The sequence below is a fragment of the Rhipicephalus microplus genome, chromosome 5, assembly GCF_043290135.1.
Source record: "Rhipicephalus microplus isolate Deutch F79 chromosome 5, USDA_Rmic, whole genome shotgun sequence".
In the NCBI taxonomy this organism is placed as follows: Eukaryota; Metazoa; Arthropoda; class Arachnida; order Ixodida; family Ixodidae; genus Rhipicephalus; species Rhipicephalus microplus.
In genome coordinates, this window is record NC_134704.1 from 126,157,140 (window position 1) to 126,185,095 (window position 27,956).

The 27,956-nt window shown below is 44.5% G+C and overlaps 1 protein-coding gene across 1 annotated transcript in view; it reads left to right on the forward strand.

The window, feature by feature from the left end:
• The first annotated feature begins 1,503 nt into the window (after positions 1 to 1,503).
• Positions 1,504 to 27,956, forward strand: part of LOC119174252 (uncharacterized) — a 37,605-nt gene continuing 11,152 nt past the window's right edge. Inside the window, exons 1-6 of the mRNA XM_037425086.2 lie at positions 1,504 to 1,662; positions 15,980 to 16,080; positions 19,822 to 19,954; positions 20,226 to 20,268; positions 23,177 to 23,285; positions 27,754 to 27,790. Of these exons, the coding sequence (XP_037280983.2) occupies positions 16,004 to 16,080; positions 19,822 to 19,954; positions 20,226 to 20,268; positions 23,177 to 23,285; positions 27,754 to 27,790 (399 nt within the window). The 5' untranslated portion in view covers positions 1,504 to 1,662; positions 15,980 to 16,003. The remainder of the gene's footprint in view (positions 1,663 to 15,979; positions 16,081 to 19,821; positions 19,955 to 20,225; positions 20,269 to 23,176; positions 23,286 to 27,753; positions 27,791 to 27,956) is intronic.

A 27,956-nucleotide genomic window follows, 5' to 3' on the forward strand; every position in this document is an offset into this window, starting at 1 on the left:
CGACCAAAATCGACAAAAAAAAAAGCAGCCAGAATTCATGGTAGTTCAATCTTGATGCAACTTGAAGTAGTAGTATGTATGAGCAACAGCCTTTGTGTACTGCAGTTTAAATGCACTTGACTGTTGCTCAGGCCGACCTCTTTGCCTTTCTGTAAATAAACTTATCTCTCTCTCTCTCTCTCACTTGTTTGTAGTTATCTTCGGATGTAAGTGTGATGAACTATAGTGCACCATCCTGAGTTTTGCCTGGGGCAATGTAGCGTCTGTGCTGGTGGTCAGGCCAGTCGCCTCACTTAGGCGTGTATATGCTGTGATTGTGAATTGCAAATGCCTTGGTACATATCTCACCTGATATTTCAGTCTTCCCCTGTCGTCTGGAGGACACAGACAAATTTTCGATTGTTTCCAGGATCGACCTATGTATGTGGCACGCTCCATAAGGTAACCTTTGTTATCTATACACTTGCAAGAGAAGAAAACAGATATTTCAAATAATAATTTTTCACCTCTATTGTACACGGAGGAATATTCAGGCATCACTTGCTCTTTCACTAAGTGTGTGTCCGAAAGTCATCAGTAATAAGGGGAATGTGATGTTAGCTAGTGGTTATCGTGATTCAATTTTCTGTAGCGACATCTTAACTATAATTTCTAGAGGCAACATCATATATTTACAGAAATTAAATTGACTTATTAATTGAAGGAGACGCGCGCATTTGTGTCAAACAGGGCAGTTGAAGTCATTTCTGTGAAGAAACCATTGCCGCTTTGAGAGCTCCGAATAGCAGCCTCTAGTAAATATTGCGGAGCAATAAATTTCAACCAGGCTGAAAAAAAAAAAAAAAAATGAGAGAGAGAGAGAGAGGGGCCGATGGCCGCACGACGAAGATAGCGTCAAATGTTTCCGATAATTTTAGAAGTTGTGCTAGTTGTGCGCAATGCGTGCAATAATCTCAAGCGTGACCACCGAAGTAGCGTGTTTGATGAGCGGTTCGTTAATAATGGGTTCATCATGGCCCGCTCATTTCGGACTTTTGAACAAGTTTCGGTTTCGGTTTCGTCAGCAAAATTGTCAGAATTCACCACTCTGAAAATTTTACCTGCGGTCACATTATGAAAATCTCAAATCGGCAATAAACTCTTCGCAGCTCAGCCTCTTATTTTGCACGACAACCTGTCCCTGTTAATTTAAGATCAACTCGTACACAAATATTGCATACATTCAGTTAACAATAATCCCTCAGACGGAGTTGATCATAGAGTTAATATACTGTCTATGGAGGTGATCAAAGTTTTACGTTTATCGCGTAGCAATAGGACAACGCTTCTAGTGGACTGGAGCCCTCACCTACACATGCGAACGCCCAAAAGCATTTAATTTTCTGCATTTTCTGTGTCCACCATAGAGTTTGCGTGTTCATCGTCGCAATTTATCGCCACCAGGTGTTCCCGCGTCGTTATCGTGGTCTCGCGCATTCTCGAGCGCCACTGGAAATAAGCGCGCAGTTTGTGTGCAAGACGGAGCATCTTTCGCTGCGCCGTTCGAGGAAGGTTGCTGACCACTGCGAAAGGGAATCGCAGAGGAATCGGCCGATTCGCCAAACGACTTCCTAGGACGTCAGCTGAGAACTGCGACAACTCGGCTGTGTTGGCAGCTGCTAGGTAGGTCGGAGTCTATATAGTCTGTTTTCGTCCTCCCAGTAGCCTGCGCCAACGATCGAAAACTGACCAACGGTTGTATGGAATCAGTTCAACAATTATTTCCTTGTGGACCGTGTACTCTCCGAACTCGGCTGTGCACTTGCGCCATTCAACAAGTCGGATAGGCCACAGTTAACTGCGCAATTTTGTATCGACCCGTATTTGTGTCAACCAACCGTCATCTTGGAAGCCTTTAGCGCAACTAAAAGCGCTCGAAAGTGGTCATATGCTTGTTTTTCTGGCGACTTGGGAGAACAAGAGGTGGGTGGGGCGCACGTGCCTCCCCGCCCCCTTTCTTCTTTGCCATAACATACAGAGCACAAGTGGCACTCGACCACATCTGCCTCCCCGGCTCCTACTTCAGATCAATAGGTTCCCTCGGCCCGCCCGGAAAAAAAAAAATTGTGGCTGCGCCTTTGGTCGATAGGATATAATGACGTAATTTTATATTTATTGAATACTTCAAACTTCGGGGGTATTTAAAGGCTCATAGGTTCCTTTGTGAGTGATAGTTATTGGAATAACGTGCTGTTCTTGAAAAGAAATAAATGGTCGCACTGCTTGAAATTTGGCCTACCGACACCTACCATGATGGCACACTAGATGTGGCATTTAACCGCTAAGTGTGGTGTCCTAGCTTCTGTCTGTATCAGCCATATTTCAATTACTTGAACCAAGTATTCTAGTGTAAAACCATTTGGGAATGTGCTAAAGGATCCTAAATGGACAAAATAATATGCATTCTTCCTCTGACATACATTCCCACCCACTTGATAATTTCAGGAGGCTATTTCTGAAATATTTTTGTTCGAATCGTTCATGACAAGACTTTATGTAGCACAGGCACTGATCTCCAACTGTCAACTACATGGTTTGTTACTAGGGCACATTAAGTAGCTTTGTAAGTAATGTAAAGGAAAGACAAAATACATGTTTACTTGCATTTGTGACACACTCTACTCTGAAAAGAAAATTTAGTAACTTAGTTAAATGTGTGTGACATGCCCATTCTTTTGTGCTAACTATCTGGATATGCTGAAACTAATGTGCAGCCAGTGTCACCATCATCAGCCTGACTACGTCCACTGCAGGACAAAGGCCTCTCCCATGTTCCGCCAGTTAACCCGGTCCTGTGCTTGCTGTTGCCAATTTATACCCCCAAGCTTCTTAATCTCATCTGCCCACCTAACCTTCTGTCTCCCCCTTACCCGCTTGCCTTCTCTAGGAATTCAGTTAGTTACCCTTAATGAGCAGCGGTTATACTGTCTCCATGCTACATGCCCGGCCCATGTTCATTTCTTCTTCTTGATTTCAACTATAATATTCTTAACCCTGGTTTGTTGCCTAATCCACTTTGCTCTCTTCTTGTCTCTTAAGGTTACACCTACCATTTTTCTTTCCATTCCTTGCTGCGTCGTCCTCAATTTAAGCTGAACCCTCTTTGTAAGTCTCCAGGTTTTTGCTCCGTAGCTAAGTACCGGCAAGATACAGCTGTTATATACCTTCCTCTTGAGGGATAGTGGCAATCTACTTGTCATGATTTGAGAGTGCTTACCAAATGTGCTCCACCCCATTTTTATTCTTCTAGTTACTTCAGTTTCCTGGTTCGGCTCCACAGTTATTATCTGTCCTAAGTAGACGTAGTATTCTACAATTTCAAGTGCACCAACCTGTCTCGAAGCGCTGTTCTCTTCAGAGGTTGTTGTACATTACTTTAGTTTTCTGCAGATTAACTTTAAGACCTACTTTTCTGCTCTCCTTGTCTAACTCCGTAATCACGCGTTGCAATTCGTCCCCCGAGTTACTCGGCCATCCGATGTCATCGGCAAACTGCAGGTTACAAAGGTGTTCTCCTTTAACTCTTATCCCTAACTGTTCCCATTCTAGGCTTCTGAAAACCTCCTGTAAGCACGCGGTAAATAGCATTGGGGAGATTGCGTCCCCCTGCATTACACCCTTCTTGATAGGTATTCTGTTGCTTTCTTTATGGAGCACTATGGTAGCAGTTGATCCCCTGTAGATTTCTTCCAGGATGTTTATATATAATTCACCGACACCCTGATTCCGCAGTGTCTGCATGACTGCTGATATTTCTACTGAATCAAACGCCTTCTCGTGATCTATCAAGGTTATGTATAGTGGTTGGTTATATTCTAAGCATTTCTTTATTACCCGATGGATAGTATCGATGTGTTCGATGGTTGAGTAGCCTGTTCGAAATCCTGCTTGTTCCTTTGGTTGATTGAATTCTAATGTTTTCTTTACTCTGTTAGCAATTACCTTTGTAAATAGCTTGTACCATCGAACACGTCCTGTGCAGCTGCGCTTGCTACGACACACAGCGATGCCAGCTCCGGATGGTTTTGAATCGACTTGACCCCGGACCATTTTGTGTGCAGAAGATACTAGAACCTTGGGCATCTGCCACAGTTGCGCAGAAAGCAACTAAAGCACTGCTACTTTACCTTAAGTCAACAAACCTGAGCGACCGCCTGTAGACTGTGTGTGCTCCCCGAGTGTGCTCGTGATTGTGTGTACCTTCTCATCTTTCTGCAACCTCTTTTCTCCCCTTTATTCCTTCCCCAGTGCAGGGTAGCAAACCGGATGTGCGTCTGGTTAACCTCAATGCCTTTCCTTGCATCTTTATCTCTCTCTCTCTCTCTTGTATACTACAGAGAGAAAGCTGATCGGCCTGTAATTCAAGTCCTTGTCATCTGCTTTCTTATGTATTTGGAGGATGTTGGCATTTTTCCAGGATTCTGGTACTCTTCCCATCAGGAGACACCTTTTACACGGGGTCTCTAGTTTTTCTAACACAATCTGTCCTCGATCTTTCAGCAGATCTGATGTTACCTGATCCTCACCAGCAGCTTTGCCTCTTTGCATGCTCTCCAAGGCTTTTCTGACATCTTCTGTAGCGACACCACGGACCCGAGCTAACGGGGGAGTTTCTACTCCCTCCCACGCCTAGCCGTGCGTGGCTTTGCCGTGTCCGGGGAAAAGGGGATCTTGGGGGTTGAGCCGACGCTGGGCGATTGGACCTTTAAGGCCCCCCGGCAGAGGCAACACACACCTTTGGCCCCGGCTTCACGTAGATGGCACCCCTGGGCTGACCCACCCAGGGGAAATCGGCAGTCGCCTTTTCCTATCTCTCTCTGTCTACATCTTCGTCTTTATCTCTCGCTATCTATCTGTGCTGTCTTGTACTCTCTTCTGTTTACTTCCATTTTTCCTGGCGGCAAGGGTTAACCCTGTGCAAATAGCCTACCTTGGTCTAGGCGCATTGGGTTATGGCAGTGTTGTACGGCTGACGTCTGCAAGCTTTCAGCACCTGCAAACTTGCAGCGTCCCCTTGTTGAGCTCTGTGGTGGGTGGCCGCCAACGCTGCTGAACAAAAATAAGACCGGCATGCATGGAGCATTCCCTCTTCTGTCTGATCGCACCGGCCTAAAGCGGGTATGCACCGACGACATAAATTTCTTCAACCAGCCAACAGAAACTTTTCCCCACTTCCACGTCATTCACTGTGAAAAAACTGAAAAGGAAGCCAGGACCGTCTCTCCTTTCCTAGTTTCTAGATGTCTTACCGAAACTCTTGGCACAGGATACAAGGTAACCAAAATGGCTAGTGGAGACCTTCTACTCGAAATCCGTGACAAAGAACAATTTAAAAAGCTAGACCGTCTTTCAGATTTCGGTGGCATACCAATAACCATAACACCACATAGATCAATGAACACAACTCGCGGAGTGGTATCTGACATGGACTTACTTGACTTGACTGAGACTGAACTTTTGGAGGGGTGGAAGAGCCAAAATGTCGCTAATGTACAGAGAATCATCATCGGAAGAGATAATAAGGAAACACTGACAAAACACTTAATACTCGCGTTTGCATCCAGTAAACTATCGGAATCTATTCAAACAGGGTACACAAAGACGTCTATCAGGCCAAACATACCAAACCCTTGTCGTTGCTTCCAATGCCAGAGGTGTGGCCATGGCTCTAAAACCTGTCGTGGTCGCCAGACTTGTGCACAATGTGGAGTCCTAGGCCACATGTCTGAGAACTGCAAACAACCGCCACACTGTGTAAACTGAGAAGGAAACCATGCCGCGTATTCACGCTCCTGCACATACTGGAAAAAAGAAAAAGAAATAATTACATTGAAGGTGAAAGAGAACATTACATTTAAGGAAGCACGGCGAAGAGTCGCTCCATTCTGTGGACCTACATACGCTGATGCGGCGTGTCGGGGGGTACCGCCGCACCAGCCCTCGCCACTCCTTCGGCCCGGGCATACCGAGCTGGTGGTTGTGGCACCTGCCCCCAAGGCGGTTGTAGCCCAGACTACACCGCCTACTCCCAAACAGAGACCGGAGACTCCGGAGTCCTCGGGTCTCAAGGCCTCGCCTCACCAGGCGAGGCCCGAAATTCGAACTAGCAGCCCGCACGTGCGGGTATCCAGTGCCTCCGAGGAGGCAATAGATACGTCGGTACCCTTGGTGCTGAAAGAGAGGCGTAGCTCCTTGGAGCACGCCAAGAAAACAAAAAAGCAGATAACAGGGCCTGGTGACGGCCCTGTTAAGTGAACTTAAACTCCCTGTCTAAACAGCCACTCGCTTTTCGTACACACAGCACTATTTTACATTCACCATGAACACTCAAATTATACCATGGAACGTCGGGGGCCTTCTCAGAAACACTCTTACACGAACACTCACCAAAAGTGCTGTGTGTACAAGAAACACACCTTAACTCAAAACACACAAATTTTCTGCGTAAATACGTTATTTTCCGAAAGGACCGTGTTGATGCCATGACATCATCCGGAGGTGTTGCCATCATAGTGAATCAAAGAATTGCATGCACACACTTACAACTCCAAACAACCCTTGAGGCAGTGGCTGTTCGAGCGGTTCTTTTTGATAAACTGATCACAATCTGCACTATCTACATTCCTCCTAGCTATCAGCTGCAAAAATGTGATTTACACTCTTTAATTGATGAACTTCTGGAGCCCAATGTTCTCCTTGGATACTTTATTGCGCATAGCAGGCTATGGGGTGACTCTCGGTATGACGCACGAGGTCGACTGATTGAACACTTCCTTCTCTCCTCGAGCGCATGTCTCCTAAATCGAAAAGAGCCAACCTATTATAATCTCGCCAATAACACCTACTCCTCCATAGACCTAAGCATAGTATCTCCATCTCTTGTGCCTCTACTCTAGTGGAAAGTCGTCAGTAATCTGTACGGAAGTGACCACTTCCCCATAGTTTTGAGCACAAATACAGTAACCGAGTGTCCACCACGTGTTCCCAAGTGGCTCATAAACAGAGCCGACTGGGAACACTTTTATACCATCGCTCGTCTATGTTGGAATGACATAGGTACTCTGAACATTGATGTTGCTGTCAACTACCTCACAGCGTTTTTGATTGATGCTGCAACAAAATGCATCCCACAAACAAATGGACACCCTAGAAAACGGCGTGTGCCATGGTGGAACTCTGAATGCCGAAACGCGCGCAAACAGCAAAACAGAGCTTGGAGGCTGCTTCGGAACTCGCCGACAGCCGGAAATCTTGAGACCTTCAAGAAAATAGTCTCAAGGCAGGAGAACGCGTCGGCAGGCCAGAAGAGAAAGCTGGCAGAAGTTTTTGTCGGGGATCAATTCATACACACAGGAGGCTAAACTCTGGAACATGGTTGGTAGGATAGCAGGAAAACAAGTACACACACTTCCACTCATAAACACTCGGGGTGATACCTTGAAAGATCGGGCAAACTTCCTCGGTGCCCACTTCGAAGAGGTGTCCAGCTCATCCCACTATACTGACACTTTCCAAAAATACAGAACAAGAATAGAAAAGCAGAAACTCGAACACAAATGCACTAGATACGAGGCATATAACCAAGCCTTCAGTCTAGCTGAGCTGCGAACGTCTCTAAACTCCTGCAGTACTTCTGCCCCAGGTTCTGACCGTGTGGTGTATGAAATGTTAAAAAACCTACCAATCGAAACACGAAAAACATTACTTTGTTTGTACAATGCTATCTGGTTTTCTGGCACTATCCCTAACTCCTGGAAAGAGGCTATTATTATTCCCATTTTGAAAGAGGGCAAGGACCCTTCTTTACCTTCGAGTTATAGGCCTATTGCATTTACAAGCTGCTTGTGCAAAATCTTCGAAAAAATGATAAACTGCAGACTTGTACATTTCCTTGAAACAAACAATTTGCTCAACCCATTTCAGTGCGGGTTTCGAGAAAGTAGATCCACCACAGACCACCTTATTCGTATCGAGGCACAGATCAGGGACGCCTTCGTCCATAAACAATATTTTCTCTCTGTATTCCTCGATATCGAAAAGGCTTATGATACAACATGGCGCTTTGGAATTCTAAGAGACCTGTCCCACCTTGGCGTGCGCAAACGAATGTTTCACATAATCGAAAGTTACCTGTCAAACCGGACATTCCGTGTTCGAGTGGGCACGGTTCTTTCCCAAACATTTGTCCAGGAAACAGGCGTGCCACAAGGTGGTGTACTTAGCTGCACACTTTTTCTCATCAAAATGAATTCCTTGCGCTTGTCCATCCCTCGCAATATGTTTTATTGTGCATATGTCGATGTCGTCCAGCTTGGCTTTAGATCTTGCAATCTGGTAATGTGTGAGCGGCAGGTTCAGTTAGGTTTGAACAAGGTCTCCAAATGGGCAGAGGAAAACGGATTCCGACTGAACCCACAAAAGAGCACATGTGTCTTGTTCTCCCGAAAGAGAGGCATGCACTCGGAACCCGACATTGAATTGAACGGTCAACGTCTGTCTGTCATAGGATTAATCTTGGACAACAAGTTGACCTTCGTACCGCACATCAAGTATCTAAAAACAATATGTTTTAAAAGTGTTGTCACGTACTACGTGGGGTAGTGACAGGCAATGTCTCGTGAACCTGTATAGAAGCCTCATTCGCACCCGCTTGGATTATGGGGCCGTTGTTTATCAGTCTGCGACTCAAAGTGCTTTGAAGATGCTGGACCCCGTGCACCATATGGGCATCCGCCTTTCTACGGGTGCTTTTCGCACCAGCCCCGTAGAAAGCCTTTATGTGGAGTCAAATGAGTGGTCGCTTCATCTGCAGAGAACTTGCATGTCCTTTGTTTATTTCCTTAAGGTGAAAGCAGACAAGAAGCACCCCTCATACTCTACTATTAATGATTTGTCGAGCTCATTTCTGTTTCAAAACAGGCCTTCAATGAGGCAGCCCTTCTCAGTTCACCTGAAGAGTCTAGCTGAGGAAACTGGAGTCTCACTTGAACACAGTTTAATGGCTCCTGTAACATACCCACCACCGTGGCAATGGCAGACTATAGACTGCGATGTGTCTTTTCTAGAAGTTACAAAACATGCACCTATTGCCCATATCCGAACACACTTCCTGGAACTTCAACACAAATACACACGTCCTGAGTTCTTTACAGATGCCTCTAAGTCTAACTCCTCTGTGTCCTACGCTGCTGTCGGCCCATCCTTTTCGGATGCTGGCCCTCTACATCCAGGCACAAGTATCTTCACAGCGGAAGCCTATGCGATACTTGTGGCGGCTAAACACATCAAAAAATTACAAATACAAAAAGCAGTAATTGATACGGACTCCCTCAGTGTGGTAATGGCTCTGCACACTCTTAAAAAAAAACAAAAAAACCCAGTCCTTGTCTCACTTTACTCCATTTTGTGCACACTCTACACACTCAAACATGTAGTGTGCTGGGTGCCAGGGCACCGTCAGATTCAGGGCAATGTGAGGGCGGATCAGCTCGCTGCATCCGTCCACAAAAGCACTACCCCTACACCCATATCGATCCCGGCCCTTGACCTTAAGCAGTCTCTCAAACGAAATCTCGGGGACTACTGGCAGAGCAAGTGGGATACACACACACAAAACAAACTACACATTATCAAGCCACACCTTGGTTATTAGCTGCCCGTATCGAAATCGCGTCATACAGAGGTAATACTAACGAGACTCGGGATAGGACACGCATACACGACACACACATATCTTTTGTCCGGTGGCGATCCATCATTGTGTGACAGATGTGGTGAAGCACTAACAGTCCTTCACATGTTAATCCAATGCAAACACTTAGAAACTCTAAGAAAACATTTTCCATTACCCTACTGACAACATATACCTTTACACCCTGCAATGTTCGTCGGTAGGGAACCGCTTTTTAGTCGTAAATCATTGTTAGCGTTTTTATAAGAAATTCATAGTTTTCATATCATATACCGAGGCATTCTGTAGCACAACCTCTCCAGAGAGGTTTTTGCTGCGGTGGCTACACAAGAAAGCACTTGCCTCACGGCCCTTGGACGCAATGGTATGAACGAGTGAGGCACTTGTGCTAATGCCATTTATATCCACCATCGTTTTTTATAATCACCAACTCTTGTCATCTATTCTCACCACACACACCTTTCACGGCATGGTCATGATTTTATTACTTGTATGTTTTTACCCGCCTCACAGCGAGGAATTTTATGGCCTTTATACAGCCGCTTATCACAATCATTGTCCATATTTTTAGTAAGATGAACTGGCGCTCTTTGGCCGTGAAATGGCCCTTGCGCCACAAAACATCAAACATCATCATTTCTGACATCTTCTATCACTAAAGGTGGGGTGTCATCTGGGTTACTGCTAGTTCTTATAGTATTAAAGTCGTGGTTGTCCCAGCTGCTGTACAAATCTCTGTAAAACTCCTCTTGCTAATTTTACTATTCTATCCGTATTGGTAGTTACTTTGCTTTCCTTGTCCCTTAGTGCATACATCTGGTTTTTGCCCATCCCAAGTTTTCTCTTCACTGCTTTCACGCTTCCTCCGTTTTTCAGAGCATGTTCAATTCTCTCCATGTTGTACCTTCTTACACCTTACGCTTATTAATCAACTTTGAAATCTCTACCAACTCAATTTTGTCTGTTGTACTTCAGGATTTCGTGCTTTGATGCTTCTTAATGAGATTCTTTGTTTTCTGGGACAGCCTGCCAGTGTCCTGTCTGAATACAGTACCTCTAGCTTCCACTCCACACTCCGTAATGACACTCGTCAGATTATCATTCACTGCGTCAACGCTAAGGCTGGTTTCCTCGATAAGAGCAGAGTGCCTGTTCTGAAGTGACTCCGAATTCCTCTTCTTTCTCTCTCAGTGCTACCTCATTGATTGGCTCCTTGTGTATCAATTTCTGTCGTCCTTCAAGTCTAGGCGAGTTCGAGACGGTACCATTCTGCGGTCACTGCATCGTGCCTTGCCAAGCACTTCCACATCCTGCGCGATGCCTGGGCGTGCACTCATTATAAAGTCTATGAGGGCTCCTCCATGTCCACATACTGTTTCCTCGTTTTCGGTAGAAGGTATTCAAAATCCGTAAATTATTGCATTCTGCGAATTCTACTAGTAGCTCTCCTCGGGCGTTTTCTAGTACCGATGCCATAACCTCCCACTACCTGGTCTCCAGCCTGCTTCTTTCCTACCTTTGAATTGAGCTCTCCCATTTGTATAGTATACTGTGTTTTTACCTTACTCATTGCCGATTCCACGTCTTCATAGCTTTCAACTGAAGCGTCATCATGGCTGGATGTAGGCGCGTAAGCCTGTACCACCTTCATCTTGTATCTCTTATTGAGTTTAATAATGATACCTACCACCCTTTCATTAATGCTATAGTATTCCCCTATGTTGCCAGCTATGTTTCTATGAAATAGGAACCCCACTCCCAGTTCTCTTCTGTCAGCCAAGCCCCGATAGCAAAGCACGTGCCCGTTTTGTAGCACTGTATAGGCCTCATTTGTTTTCCTAACTTCATTGAGCCCTATTAAATCCCATTTAATGTCCTCTAGCTCCTCAAATAGTACAGCTAGACTTGCCTCACTATATAAGGTTCTAGCGGTAAAACGTTGCCAAGTTCAGGTTCCGATGCATGAGTGCTTTTACGAGTGTATGAGTGCACTTATGAACGAAAGTGCGTGGAACAGCGCTTCACAGCATAATATTTCTTAACAAATCGGAATGACAACCCGATACTGACAAATGTGCTGACTATTTTAGAGACTGACCATGCTCATCCATATTAATTTAAGTGCAAAGGCAGCTGTTACTGTTTTTGCACGGTACATTTGCGGTAATGGAAGGAAAATACAATAAAATGTTGCCTTTCTCAGAACAAAGAATGATTCCTTGAAGTGGCTGTAGTCTTACTTCCACAGTCGATAGCAATTTATTTTAAACGCTTATTCTAGAACTCAGTCTATCAGCGAGCTTAGAGAAAAAAAAGCGGAATAATGACGGTGAAAAGAAAAATGCAACTTAATCGACTGAAATTCTTTTTTCACACACTAAACACAGATATAAGGGTTAACCAAAGTTAACGCATCATACTAGTGAAAACTCTCATCCGGGACTAAACATTCAAAAGATCTTACACCAATCAACCACAGAACAGATTTATTCAGGTATTCTTTTTTATTCGGAGCATTGATGATTGGAATCGGTTGCCTCAAAACATAGTCGAATGTTCAGATCTACAAAGTTTTGAAAAGGCTTCGTTAGAATATTTGTGAACAATTTGTATTGCTTTAGCATTTGCTCTCCCTTCGATTGTCTTGTTGGTTAGCTGTTGTCTGAACATGTTCAATGTACTATATCACTTCAAATATTTTTTTTTCCCCTTTCCTTTGGTGACGTATACGGGATGTATTCGAACCTGTTACATATATCGGTAAGCTGTACGGGATGTTTTCTAATGGTTTCGCATTTTCTTTTCTTATTGATATGTTGTGCAATTCTTCAGCGTTCCGTGTTAAAATTGTATTAGCATGTACTACGTTTGTACATGAGAGTTATGTAACCCCAACTCCCGTCTTGGCTTAAGTGCTGACAGTATGAATAAAATGAAAGAAATCTAAATGAATATAGCAACCTAGGCCAAGGAAGTGTTGAAGATGTCTGATTATTACTCCTCACTGTTTTCAACAGGTGACCATTTTTAACTGTGTTGTTATGAAGTTATTTATTGTAACTGCTATGGTTGTCTAGTAATGGAGCTTGAATTCTGACCAACAGATTGCAGGTTTGAATCCCGGCTTCACTTTCTATGGAGGCGAAAATGTTTGAACCCCTTGTGCTTGAATTGAGGTGCACGCTAAAGAACCCCAGGTTGCTAAATTTCTGGAGCAGTCTATTGCAGTGTCTCATAATCATATGCTGGTTTTGAGATGTTAAACCGCAACAATTATTGTAATTGAGTTTTTTATTGCTTAAATATGTACCCACTGTACTGAAATTTCTTGAATATTTTATGTAAACATTGTCTTAATGATCCTTATCAGATTGTGCACTTAATAGAACAGATCTTGTACGTTCAGTTAGAACTGTCTAATTTCCTGATCTAATGAAAAAAATTCCCATTCTGCGGCAGGTATGCCCATAGGTTCCAATGTTGTAATTGGCTCAAATAATGAAGCTATTATGGCACTCAACCCAATTTAATGAAGCTTTGTGGAAATAAGTGAGCGAAAAAAAATGTATTGACCTGTTTTTAATTTCGACACAGGTGAGCTTTTCGTCGGGCGTACACTGTTACGCTAAAACATCTAGTCACCCTTGTCAAGTCCCTTGTTTCATTTTGACAAGACTGCACACCACGCCCATGCATGAAACAATGCATTCAACAGCCAGTAGTGCTTTTGTATACAAAATGGTAGTGGTGGTGACTTCTTGTCTATGTAAATGCTCTCGCAAAAACACGGTGGTTCCTTTCGTGTTTCAATGGCTTATGCGACAGATGGCACCAAACGCCTCGTTGTAACTTTCTTGCTCTCCCTGCTCACGCAACCTGTGCTGTCCTTCGTGCTGTCTTTGTGTATCTGCAACTTGGAAGGTACACAACTGAGGCAGACTGTCATGTGAAGCTTGTCAAATCTTTATGGAGTCTACCGTGCCCCAACGTGGGAGGCTCAATGTCCAGGCTGCCCTTGCGGACTGGAATTGAGCATCGGTGGCAGATAAGATGCCGTGATTTCAAGTGTCCCCACGTTGTAATGTTAGATCTCAAAATTTTCTCCTCAATGTCAAGGACTACCTGCTTTAACAAGGTAATACGAGCGCGGTCGTGACTGTGTTAAATTAAGTTTCAAGCATACTAGAATGCTCACAAGCACCATGCTTAATCTTGTAAGAGAGGCATACTGTGAGGTTAGGTCAAGGGAGTGACTTTATGCAAGCCGTGACCGTTACGGTTCAAATGTAGCCCACCCTTGTGAGCACAACTTCATGCACCGAGTTCTAAACTCGACTTGTACATTCGGCGTTGTTTTTATTCATAGCTATTGACAATGTGGCAATAAACCAGACAAAAATGTCTCGCAATCGTCTCCCTTAAATGATCAAAGGCTGCTGAAGAGGCTTGTCAACAACTAGCTAGGTTCTGCTTAAATCGTTTGGTGCTCAGTAGTTTCACATCGGAGAAAAGTAGAACACCCACGAAGAAAGTACTTGAGAAATCCATTGGGTTGCAGAAGCATGCGAGAGGTTGTTTTGATAGCAGCACAAGGGCAAAGAGAACCTTCGGGTTTTATCGGAACATGAGAAATAGTACGTCTAGTGTATTCCCACTGTTTAAATGCTCTCCTATGAATGCAACTCTCAGAAATCGCATTATCCTATATCTAGTAGGTTTCATTCCAGGATTTCCTATATCCAGGTTCATTCAAGAAACCAAATGGATGTGCATTATACCAGCAATTATTACTGAATATCAACCTAATTATGTGCCATACCAACACCTCCTCTAGAAAAATGCCTGCAGCGTCGCTCGCTATCCCATTGTAGCCATGCTATCTTGAGTGGTCTGTTGTTGAGGGGTGGTGCCACGTTTCACCCCATACTGTTTAAAGGAACTTGGGTGGTGTGGCGTTTGGGGTGGTAGTGTGTGCATGCGCATATGTGTGTTGCAAGCGGCCACCACAAGGATTGCCAGCTGCCCATCTCATTAGAAGCAATGGAGGGAGAGGTTAAGGCAGCAGGTTTTTTTATCACGTGGCAGGCACATTTGTGAGCAAGCGTTGGCTGGGCTTCACTTGAAGTCGGCTACTAGCAGTGATAATGGAGCAAACGATGCCTGTGAATAGAATAAGTGCAGTGTGCACTAAATTGCACAAGGCTGGGTCACACAGCAGTGCCAGGATGGGCACCTGGCTTGACTAGGCTTTCATTCCTTCTCCGTTTTCTTTTTACCATTCTCTGCGTAAAATGTGCTCGCAATTCTTACTTTCGCGAAAACTGATCGGTGTGCAAGGTTCCATGTCGGGTAAGACAATACCAAAAATTTGCAAGGACTGCAGGTATCTAAAAGCAAGGTCGGTAAGTACCTGGTGCGCACACGCGAGACGGATATTAAGAGATTTAGCGGGTCACACAAAAATACACGTGCTCAATCGTAACTACCGCAAGCGCGCCGCGCATGCCATTCTACGGGCACTCGCGAAAACTCTTCCCCCCTGGTGGCGTCGCAGCGGTGGTTCGAGAACTAGACCTGTCTAGACCTGTCACGCCGGTTTTGGAGCACGTGGCGGGCCGAACCCGTGCGCTCTTTCATCCAGCGGCCGTGGCTATGCTCTGCTGGCATGCCTGGATAGCCTAGTGATTACAACACTTGCCTTTGAATCGCGGAGACCCGATTGAGGGCACGCCAGTCCACGGCATTGCACTGCAACATTCTTTCTACGACACATGGCAAACCTCGACCACAGTAGCTCTGCTGTAATAAAGTGCATCTAATGAAAGCATACACTGTACTCTTCGCTGGCTCTGTCGGCCAACTTTCATGACTGAGCGAATTCAATGACCTGCCTCACCTTCATTTGGATGCTAGAATGAGTGCTGCTTTGCATAATGAATAATTATTGCTCCAAGGCACAACGTTCATTTTACCTCTGCAAAAACAAAATTGAATTTTGTTGACACTCCCAAAGCTCGTTTTGTGTGTTACATTTGGTTCATCTAATTACCCCAAGTAAAAACACTGACATATCGTATCTTATGTATGAACGTTTCTATCTCAACCAAAATCTTGAAATTTGAAACTCTGTGCAGCGTACTATTAGGATAGCTTAGCCATTTTAGAGTTAATGATTCAGTTAAGCTAGCTCCTTTGCGTGGCTACACCCGCAATAGGTCTTACTAATGACACAGGCTTTTGCATTTGTAGGTGGTTACCGTTCTACCTCCAGAGATGCCGCGAACGAAGAAACCAAGGCCTCGCCGGTCGTCCCTGCTCCACGGGAAAGCTTTGAGCCCGGACCAAATAAAGTAGGCAGGCACAATACATTGAAAAACTCTTGTGGATCTACTTGCAAAGCAAGCCACGTTTTGCAAGCCCTCAGTAAACTGATAGTTCTATGTTTGGAGAATTGGTTCATTTCTTTTACAGTGATCCTGTTCTTCATGGCACAGTTGAGGGCTGGGCCTCATTTTCTATCAAAAAGTGTGTGGACATTTTAATGAAAGTTTGGGCTTGATTTTTTTTCTGATGCTAAATCTAAAGCCAGTTTATATTGACAAATTGTAGTCTAAGAACTCTCAAGTAATTATTTTACTAAACATGAGAGTTCTTAAGGGGAGATGCTACTCGAAGACCTTTTTTTAAACACCCTAGAGCACTGAAACTTGAGCTGTTTATAGAACTTTTTATGCTGTTTTCAAATATATTAGTTTTCTTGCAAGTTGCTTACTTTTAGCTCTGCGAAATGACAAAGTGAAAACCTTAACCCTTTTGCCCCCCCCCCCCCCCCCCTCTTTTCATCTCTAAACTTCCGTACTTTCTTACCATTCATAGTTCATAATGTTTGAAATAAAGTGTAGAATGCAAATAACTAATGAGGAAGCACATACAAAATATGTAATAGGCATGAAAAATAGACGTAAAAAATTCATATTTCACCGACCCTAGTAAAGGTTTACATATATTTTTTTTATTCTACAATAAAATATTGAAGTTTAAGTTGGATAACTGCATTCGCCATACTCTGGAAAAAAATTTGGGCTAATTTTTATTCAGATCTGAGCACTATAATTGCCCAAAAAAGGAGGGGCACATTGACAAAATATCAATTTGTGTTTTGAGAAAAACGAGTTTTTAGGTTGAAATTGAGTTTTTATTTATGAAAGCTGTCATTAAATCTGACAATTTGCACACCAAAAAGAACAATCCTTCTTGTAGTGGCCACTGCGTCTAAAATACACCAGCCCCATGAGTTTGTCCCTCTCGGCTTTTTCGACCAGACTCCTCGCAGACATTTCGCTCACAGACAGGGCCATGAAACGCTTGCCAAACTTCTGCTCCATCTGGCAGAGCCTTGTGCCAATTGCAAGCTAGGAAGAAGTTCGACAGGACTGCGAAATCCAAACCAAGTCCGGTGTCATGCCAATTTCCGGCCATGTTTGTGCCACATACCGTTGTACAGAATGGCAATGTCGTCCTTGCTAAGTTCTCTCACTGCGAGCTCTTTCGACCTCTCAAGATAAGTGCTGACGTCATCCATTGTCGCATCACGAACTTTCCGGCTGACGGGTGTGAATGACTTTTGATGCATTGGTTTTCGCAAGCCATTAACTGCCGCAAATTGGACCAGCTGCTCGTAGCCTATTTCTACAGAGCGCGCCACACAACGGCTTTCACTTGCGAGCAGTGGCTTTTTTCATTCATAACGGAGATAATTACACCAGAAAAGCATTGTTCAGCTGCGCAGCGGCCAATGGCGGTCCCCGATCCGTGCGACGTGATAAGCCAGTCGCGGCGCTCGAAAAAACGCGCAAAAGCGTGCTTCTTTTTATTATTTCTTGTGCCCCACCAGCGAGGGAAACTTGTTACTTGAAGCGTGAGGCTCAATTTTTCGGCTGATGTGATGAACAATGGCAAGCAGCGGCGCATTATCGGAGGCAAGGTGCTCGAAGACTGCACACTTTGGACCTTTTAACAGGCACCTGGTGCTCTTTAGATACAACTTTAAAGCATTTTCAGTTAAGTCTCAACCTGTATTTTTTGTATAACAGTAGAGATACTAATCTTATAAAACAGGCAAAAATAAAAAATCGATAATTTAAAAAAAAAAAACTTGCGTTTTTCGACCCGCATAGTAGATCTAAACTGGCCCATTGTTTCTCTTTAAGGCTCGCTGCTCGCATGGATGCATGTCATTTCTGTGTTTCCGGTATATCACTAACTGATCATTTATTTCTGTTCGCTGTTAGAACCCCATGAACTTGATTTACGAAATTTCTTGCCAAAGAGTTTAATAGCACCTAATTTACGATAAGTTTTTTAGGTTTTACCCATGCTGCATTGCACAATGTCTGTTCATTCTTATGCCTGCCTGCTAACTGAAAATCCGCTTCATTTGATCGATTTAAGTCTCCTTCGAGCTTTAATTAGAGAGCTTTTACTCTAATATCAATTACAGGCCAAATTCTACTTGCTACATGCACTCAGACTTTATCTTGTAGCATTAACTGGGCAAGCTAACCACTGAGGAGCATTTGTGGTCCAGTGCTCGTGTAATTTTTTAATGACTTGCTGCTTCCTCTCTGTCTGGTGATATGCATACTGGAGAGAAAGGGCAGCTTAGCACTGTGTCGGGTGCACATTGCACAGTAGACTTGCAATAATTCAAATTCGGATAATTGGTACTTTCGGTTAATTCAAATAAAACTTAATCTTTTGGTTTGCCCATTATTCTTTCAATGTATATAAAAGCCCCTTAATTTGAACTCCATCATTCGGTTAATTCATATTTTTTGTGGTTTTATACTAGAAAATATCTGCTTCTTTCCCACTATCATTTAAAAATTTGCTTGCTTCTATAATCCTAACAGTCTAAACATGGAAAATAAGTGTCTCCAGCCTTCAAGGAAAAATGCTTAAGACAAAGCACACGCGTGGTAAACCATAATGTTCTTCAGCTGCTATAGAGCTTTGTGCTGAAGACGCATACCTATAAAAATGAAGCGGTTGGCAATTCACGATTTCTTTGAGAGGTCTGGTCAGCAGTAAATGGCCAATAAACTTGGGGACCTTACATCTCTGCTTTCTGTTCATTGCGTGCAATATAGGTATAAGAATGCCTAAAAATTTCAAATGCAATAGTCAATGCTTAATTGTAATGTGTGGCTCACCTCACCCACAGCCATGTCTGAGAACACCTCATAATTCAAACTTATTGATAATTCAAACAAAATTCAGGGGTCCCTTCGAGTTTGAATTAACGAGAGTCGACTGTACAACAAAATAGCAGCCTCGATGGCATAAACACGTGCCCCCCCCCCCCCCCCCGAGGTGTTGCAGAAGCGTATGCTGATGAGTAAGATGAGTACAAGTCCTTGAATTTCTTGAGCAATAATTTTTGCAAGAGGTTTAGATTTTCTGACTCCACTTTTTATGCTGGATCAACGTGGACGCTGCAATTTTAGAAACAATGGAATCATTGAATTCGTATTTATTGCATGCGAATGTGACCGCCAAATAGTGTTTTTGTGTTTGTAAGTTAAGGTGAGATGTGAGGCTATTGATGAAGCGTACTTTGCCGCATGGCTGTTTTTGCCATTGTTTGCATGATGCACTGCATCATATCCCTTTGTTGCAGTTGGGCGAATTCAGCATCATGCAGTGAAGCAAACTTGGCATTGCTGAGTACAAAGAAAGCCTATGATGCATTCAATCTTGTTTATTTACCCCTACTGTGTGGGATTCTAAGATTCTGTGCCATTTATGGCAGCGTGAATTTTTCTTATGCGGTTTTTGTCTCTCGTGCACAAACACTATTTGTTGCGTTTTGCAAGCATCTCGGTACGGTAAAGAAGCGCGGAGTGGGATGCTGCTCAGTACGCTTGAACAAGCTTTGGTGCGATCTTAGAAGTTGTGGAATTTTTGTCTCTGAAATCTGTATGAACCCTGGCATCTTAGCAGATGAACTAATCGAACAACTCGCTGGACTTTTACGGTGATCCTTCTGCAAAAACTTTAAGAAATCTTTTCTTGTGATGATCAACACGCAGGTACCTGGAGTGTATGGTCCGAGAGCTTGAATGCACTCTGGAGAGTTCGCGTTTAGCCATGCAGGAGAAGACAGACAGGATCTGTCGCAACGTCGACTTGTGGTACGACAGGATTATTCGCACAGTGCCGGAGGTGAGCTGTAGTTTCAACATTCTGTCTTCCCCAAGCGGCTGGTCGAGGAGTGTGAAAAGTGTCTAAATGTGCAGGTTTTCTGCTCTGGGCAGGATCTGGATAACAGCAGAGAAGGGCTTCAAAGCCCCATATGTATTCATGCATGCGTTTTTTTCTTTAGTGTGTGTGTGCGTGTGTGTGTGCACACGCACATTGCGAGTTTCGAGTTTCACGCTGAGATAGAATTGTTTGAGACAGCATAAATCGGTGCCAACATTCTCGATTTGCACAGGAAATTCTCAAGCGGCCCTTCAGGGAGGTGTGGGATACTGCTGGTAAGTCATGGATCCCCGTGCATGATTCCCTTTCGCATAAATGTAGATATCCTTGTCATATGCACGTTTTGCCAAATGAAATGGCGGGATGGTTCCGGCTCTCATGTCGCTGCACTGCACAGTTAATTTGTTTAATCACAGTTGAATGAGAATCGGAGTTAGATGGTTCATATTCCAGTGGAACGTTTTCAATTGAACCGGGGGACTGAAATTTGTTCGAGTGAAACCAAATTCAAACCAGAAAAGTAGATATAATGCTGTCTTTGTGCCTGCAGGCATTGGGGTGGTGGATGGTCAGGACTGTGTGTTCTATCCTGCTCGTAATTTGCTGCAGGCATTTAGGTTGAGCAAGGAGAAATAACTGGCCACTTAATGTGGAGCCTTTCTACACACCTAAAGGGCCTAAAGCAAAAGAGTAAATGAGTTTTGAGTGATAGTCTTTTTTGAATTGCAATGGCTAATTTCACCATCATAAATTAATTATCAGAGGGAAAAAGTGGCTACTGTCCTGCTGTTCAATTTCGTGCCTGAACTTGAGCACTCGGATCTCATGAGTGTGACATAGAATTTCATAGTAATTTATCTCAGCCACATTGTCCTCGGGGGTTTTTTGCAACTTGCTTTGCGAGCTCCGATTTCCTCGGTACACAATGCAATTTGTTTGCCTATATAGAGTTGTGCAAGTGCTAGCAGACTCGATCGAAATCCAAGTCATTGTTATCTCGGGCTGCGTTGTCTCCTGTTTTTTTCCCCCCCCCTTTTTTTTGCTTTCAGAGTGTTTTGTAGAACAAATGTTGCTTCTGGCATCGTCAATGTGTAGTTTTCAAAGCTTTTTTTTTTCTTTTCACTTTCTCTTGAAATTTTTGAGGCTGCATCATTGAGCAGCAACGCAGTTACTTTTTTCTTCCGAATTAAAAAAAAAAACTGCAACATTTTTTTGAAAGTCAGTACATACAAGTAAGAAATGTTTTTAGGTATGACCATTTGAAGGTTCTTAACTTGAATTGGTGCAAATAAGTAGTACATTGCTGGAGCCAGCTGTCCTGTTCTTGCACTCTGTGTCAGTTTGAACGAAGAGTTTTCAAAATATTGAAATTCTGCTGTACAGGGGTTTCGTTTCAAAGAAGTTGGCAGTGTGAAGTGGGTGGTACTCAGTCGTGAAAATTTGAGCGGGTAGTCCTTCTCGCTTGGTTTTGCTATATGGAAGCTTTTGCAACAGATATGAGTTGTTTGCCATAACTCGTTTTGCTCGTATTTCGTTGACGTGTCAAGAATAAGTCTGGAGTGGAAACGGCTGCCTATATAAGAAGAGTCTTGGGTCCCACACCACGTGGCCACTGTTTCATGGCTGCTGTAATGAATAGTTCTTGTGCAGCTTTGCCTATGTGCAGTGGCTTGGCCATTATTTGGTGTTTTGGACAACAGCCAGAAATGCAGCCTTGTGATAGCAGCGTGAAGTAATGCTATCACAAGGCTGCATTTCTGTAAAACTATGGTGTCTCTGGGAACACAGCCATATGCCAGCATGGGTGATGATTCTTAACCAAGGGTGGCCAGTCTGGTCTTTAAAGGGGATAAAATTAGATGTCTCCACTAAAGGAAATACTATTGTCTGTTGCATTGATGCAAACCTGACTTTTTTTTTTTTTTCATGAGAGCTGGGCTTGTATTTTTTATTTATTCATTTCTGGCGTCAAAAACACGGTCTGATATATCCGGCCACGTGATCATTGATTGCTGTATGTGTCCGATCATTTTTCTGTTATGTTGGTTTCTTTGTATTTAAATATATTACTCCATAAAAATGTACATATAGGTGTGTTATTGGTGCGCATTAAAGTGGCACTGCCTTCGCGTGGCATAATGATCTCTTGCTCGTCAGCACGTCTTAAGCAATGCCTGCATCCTTCTGCAACCGTGCATGAATTTTCCAGGTTGCCAAGATTTTAGAGTGACATAGTTTTGCTACCTGCACTTTGCCTTGGCAATGAGTGCTGCTCCTCGACACGGCCGTGCGCATGTGCAGTGGTATTTCCGGTCACTTCCCTTGTCTCGTGTATCATATAACGATGCCAGGACAAGTCGCCCGTCACACAGCCACAGGCAACCTGCAGGCATGCGCAATACGCTACAAGTTCGAGGAAGGTGTACAAAGCCACATCATCTCTTTATAATGGCTTATTTTCAAAAGTAGTCTGAAAGCTCAAAATAAAGGTGGTTAAGCATAGTTACAGGAACTCCTGCCAAAGCAGAATGACAGCTTGCGCAAATCTCGAGAAGGGCCGGCAGCATTGCTATCAATTTTCGGCATTGCTAGAGGAAAGATACGTCCATGTTTGAAGCATTTCAGATTGAAATGTACTGCTCGTTAAATGACTACGTGCTTTCGAGATTAACTACTGCAGCTACAAACACTACAGAGGGTGTTCTTTCTGTTGTGCCATAAAAAGCCAAGTTGAGAAAAATATGTCGTCGATCCCTTCACTATTCAGCCACGGTTGGTCTCTGCACTACTTGCAATTCACAGAGGAACATATGTCGGATGCAGCAAAACTGCTACAATGGTGAAGCGTGTGAAAAGACTGGTGGATTTGGGGCAAAGACTAACCGCGCATGGTATTCTGCAAGTACAATTACGGGAATGGTCTTTCTCGGCCCATGCTGATTAGAAAGTACTACTTGGGTGTCGGTGATTACTACTGGAACATGTTTGCTGTCGAGTGCACGCTGAAATGGACAGTACACGTAGCGAACTCTCTCGAACATCTGTACCCTCCCTTCAATATTTACTCTATTAAGCTTGGTTTTGTACACCATTGAGAAAATGCTTTACTTCTAACTTTTTAGAGCTTATTTCTTAATTTTAGCCTTTGTTAAAAGTTGACCAATTTCCTTCCCACTGATCCAGTGCCCATTATGAACATGTCTGCCACCTCATCAGTGTCAGTGGCAAGCACGTCTTTGCCTGACGGTGAAGTACCACCGGACCCAAAGCCCTCAACTGCCACTACAGTGAGGTGAGTCGGAATTCCGTTAATACTTCTCCAGTGTTCGGTGCCTTCAATGGACAATAATAAATGGATCGTTGAACAAGTTGGGAAGCTGGTGAAAGCGAGAAAATTGCTGTAAAGAAGCCATTTGCAGAAGCTCACTTAGTTATCAGTTATGCCTTATCAACACTTCAATGTTGTTTATCTAGAAGTGTTCTCTAATTAAGAGTTTTGTCACTGCATGCTATTAGAAAACTGAACTTCTTGAAAAGAACATTGATGTTCCCAGATCCACTTTGCTTTCCTGTCACCCCTTTATCGCTGCAAGCGACATGAACAGCATGACGTACAGTTCAAGCTCTATACATATTATGGAGACGGTGTAGCTGAAACCTCCTCCATTATATAAACTAAGTTATTTGACAAGATTTTCGTACAAGGCAAACATTTGCTGCTGTATTCTTCACATGAAATGTGTTGTAGAAACATTAAAGTGGGGCAGCACAAAAAAAGCAGATTCCATTAACATATAAAAGTACATTTTCATAAACCCAATATCTGCGGACCACAAGTTTATGGGCCCCGCCGCGGTGGCCTAGTGGCTAAGGTACTCGGCTGCTGACCCGCAGGTCGCGGGATCAAATCCCAGCTGCGGCGGCTGCATTTCCGATGGAGGCGGAACTGTTGTAGGCCCGTGTGCTCAGATTTGGGTGCACGTTAAAGAACCCCAGGTGGTCGAAATTTCCAGAGCCCTCCACTACAGCGTCTCTCATAATCGTATGATGGTATTTGGACGTTAAACCCCACATATCAATCAATCATAAGTTGATGGAGCTCTATCAGAGTCCACTTCGCAGTGGGATCAAGAGTATTGTCTTATTCCACATTTTGGTGACTAACACATTGCAGTAGTTTCTCCTTTTTTTATGTGGTTAGGTACTTTAGCTCTGCAAGTAAATCGCAACCCCAGGGCATCACGATTTTAGCCAGATACTTAAGCCTCAAAAGTTACATTTTTAAAGAAACGGCAATTCGTTCACAACATATACATGCAAGTTTCATGTGTTAATACAGATACGCTACCGGAAAATGCAGCAAACATTTTGACTCGATGTCTCCTCGATACACATTTTTTCGACTCTGTGTTTTCTCAGGTATTTAGTGTCCATCGCGGAAGAGGTATGGGTGCCTAGTGATGAAAACTCCACTCAGAATCTCCTTTCGGTGTTGTCTTCGTTATGCATGATCATTTGCCATTGATCACCTGCTTTCTTATTGTCTGCTTTCTAAATCACCTGCTTTCTTAATGCAACGGTTGTGAGACGAGCAAGAAGTACATCGATGAGAGTTGGGCAGCCTGCCGACGCCATCGTTGCCTGTAGGCTAACCTGGCCCTTTAAATAAGCGTCATTCAACCGCAACTGTAAGTTTTTGTGGTGACTGTGCTGGGTACTTCGACCAAAATGACGTGGCAGCTGCCACTAGGTCCATGATGAAGCAGACTCCTCCCTCGACTCCCTCCTTTTCTACTACTTTTTTGGCTCGCACGGTTGCAATGTGATGCTGCTCCGAAACAGTGTGCCCCTCCCCCCTCGATTATTTCCACGGTCACGTACTTGAATTTCATGTGCTTGCGCTGCAATGAAATAGAATTTTTTGTCTGTTTTGCAACAATACTGTTGACATACAGTAATGACTCTTACATCGCATTATACTCGGCAACATTACATGATATTAATTGTAAAAGGTATAAGACTCCATTGCAGACACATCTATTATGTAGCGCAGTTGAAGGCTAAATCATTCAAATGATCTTTGCCTAAGAGTGGAGTGAATTTATGGGCTGCTTAAGGGCGAGATTTGCTTACTGTTGTTGGGCTTTCCGGTCTGATGCAACCCAGATGGTGCATTTCTTGTCAGCCAGATGCACTCAGTTTTGGTGTCATCTAGATTGGAGGCCTCAGTTGTGATGATTAATATCTCACTATGTGCCCTTACAAAATCTTTAAGAAATGGGTACGCCGTAAATTGTCGCATCCTACAAGTTTTCAGTATAAACAAGTACTCGCAAGTGAACCTAAAGGTTTTTTGTTAATCGCTCATTTGAGTTATTTTAGCAAAATTTTTCCGCTCCTGCATCGAGTTTGTATGCAAAGATTGTAGTGTACATGTATCCCGAAGGAGTATGGCCACCAGCGTGGGTTCGGCCTTAGCGAGCCGCAGGGCAGGCGTTAGCCGTCGCCGTGGCGAGAACACGATACTGCTCAGTCGCAACACTTTATTGTCTGTGGCCACCGAACGCAGTACAGCCCGTTGCAAAGGCGCGACAGGAAAGCAAATAGGTTTATCCACGCCACGGGCACAAAAGTACTACACAGGGTGCCGCGGGCACGTCTCCGCAGTAAAGGTGATCCACTGAGACGCCGGGACCAAGGCCCGGCTGCTCGAGCGAGGCCAAAGGCGCTCGTGTTGGCTTTGGAGGGAGACAGGTCGGCATAGCTAGGCCACGCACTAGGACACCGTACCACCCTTCGGCCTTGCGTACGCAGTGGGGCAACAAAAGGTGAGCGTTCGCCTCGGGCGCGAGGTGCCGTCAGCGAAGTCCGACGAGCCCCCGAGCGACGCGAGTCGACGGACGGAAAAGATTGCGTGGCTCACCATCTGCAGTCCCGGAGAGTATCTGTCTGCCCGCTCCCGACACAGCGCGCGAAAACCTCTCGAGAGACTCCGTGCGCGGCGCCACAGTCCTCGTCCGCTACAGGGTGAGGGGTTAAACTTCGCTCTGCTCTCCCAGCGCGGCAGACAGCGGAGGAGGGGAGACGTGTCAGGACATCAGAACGGAGAAAGCGGTGGCATAGCCCGCGCAAAGGCAGCAGGCCGGCCTCAATTCCCACATCCTCCTCTCCTAAATTTGCCCTTTACCGTTCTGCCAAAGGCAGCCGGACGTCACCCATGCAGTTAATGACACTGCTATGAGCGCCAGCTAACCGCAGTTTAGCCCTGTAACTGCTGCAAGAAAAAAAATGATGACAAAGGAGGAAAAAACATTAATAAACGCATGACACTATAAAAATAATTGCGGAATAGAGCACAGGAAAGTAGTAGTAGTAGTGTTCGTGGTGCCGAAGCGGGACAGCGTCCACCGCGCGGAGTGGCGGAAGAGCGTGACAATGCTCGCTAGGTGCGATGCACGAGTGTGAGATCAGAGGCAAGAAAGGGGGCTCTCTGATGGCTCGTTGCTGCTCTTGATTAGCCGCGAGTCCGACGGACGCCGCTTCGGTTGTGGTTCGGAGGCCCCGCATTTCTGGCTCGATGACGGAGCTGGGACGTTGCGGGAAGCCGGGCCTCTCCAATGGTCAGGGAGGCCAAACCAGAATTGGCTGCTAGGCACCCTGGCGTTGGCCGGCACCATATAGCTGCTTTCAGCTGGCCTCGCGCAGGAGCCATGGTGGTAAAGGGAGCAGGGCTTCTTCGTCGACGGCCCAGATTGGAGCACAGCCAGACTGTCCGACGTCAGTGGGTCAATTCCCCCCAGGACATCCAGTGTCCGCGTCGATGGGGGGAAGCCATGAGGCACTCTTCACGGGCACGCACTGAAGCCTCACGCGCTTACACACGCACAGAAGCACGCACGCATACACACCGCCGACGGCTGCGCGAGCGCAGGTGCAAAGCGTCCTTTGTCTCTCTCCTGGCATAAGCACCGACAAAAGGTCGTGGCTCCCTTCGCAGTAGTCGAAATAAACACGGGAAAAAAAGTAAAAACAGCAAAATGATTCAATCTCTAGTCAAAAAATAACAATATAAATTACAAATAACACTTAATATTAGGCAAAAGAAACATAAAATACGCATGAACACTTAAAAAAAAAAAAACACTGGCAGCAGACTGGGCGGGGTCGACTTCTTTACGAGAAAAGGCCGTAAAGAAGCTAACCTATACTGAGGCTAGACTGTAAACTGAGGGCCTTCGGTTGCGGAGAAGTCCGCCGTCCAGAGCGAAATCGCAAAGGTGACCGCTTCCTCACATTATACCGGTGCGGGGTGCGAATGCGGTCCGCCGCGCCGGGTGTGCCCCGTTGCTTGCGCGCCGTGCCGCAGGGCGCTGACGCGAGATCGTCAGACTGTGACAAAAGGCTTCAGGTCTGCGATGTGGGCACGGCCAAGTTTTCCCAAAGGGGATCAAAGGTGCTTTTGCTAGCAATATAAAAAATAAAATTTTGGTAACACAATCGAGGAGCTGAAGAGAAATCAAGAGGTCTGCATTGATGTCGGTACTATGGTGCAAGTGATGGAGGGTGCCGTTCTCGTACCCACTGTTTCGAAATACTACCTCGGTTCAGTTAGGGTTTTTTCAATTACCTGATTTTAAGGTTCTTATTGCAGTGCCTGTGCATCAGCTATTTGTAATAAAACCATGTCACTGTTTGCATAACCTGAACTTCTAAATGGTTTGGTTCTTTTCACAATAATTTTTCCCTTAATTTCATCGCAGGCAGAGAGCAATTCTGGCGAGTGCAAAGGCCAAGAAGGTAAGTGCATCATAATTCTTTCGTTATGGAAAGCTGAGCTCATCTCTCTCGTACTCGCAAACAAAGTATGGGATACAAGTGTGAATTGGCCAATGCTGGTTAATTTTTCACTCAACAGATGAAGCTAATATGTTGCTTCATACTTGTTGCGAAACACCACATGGCA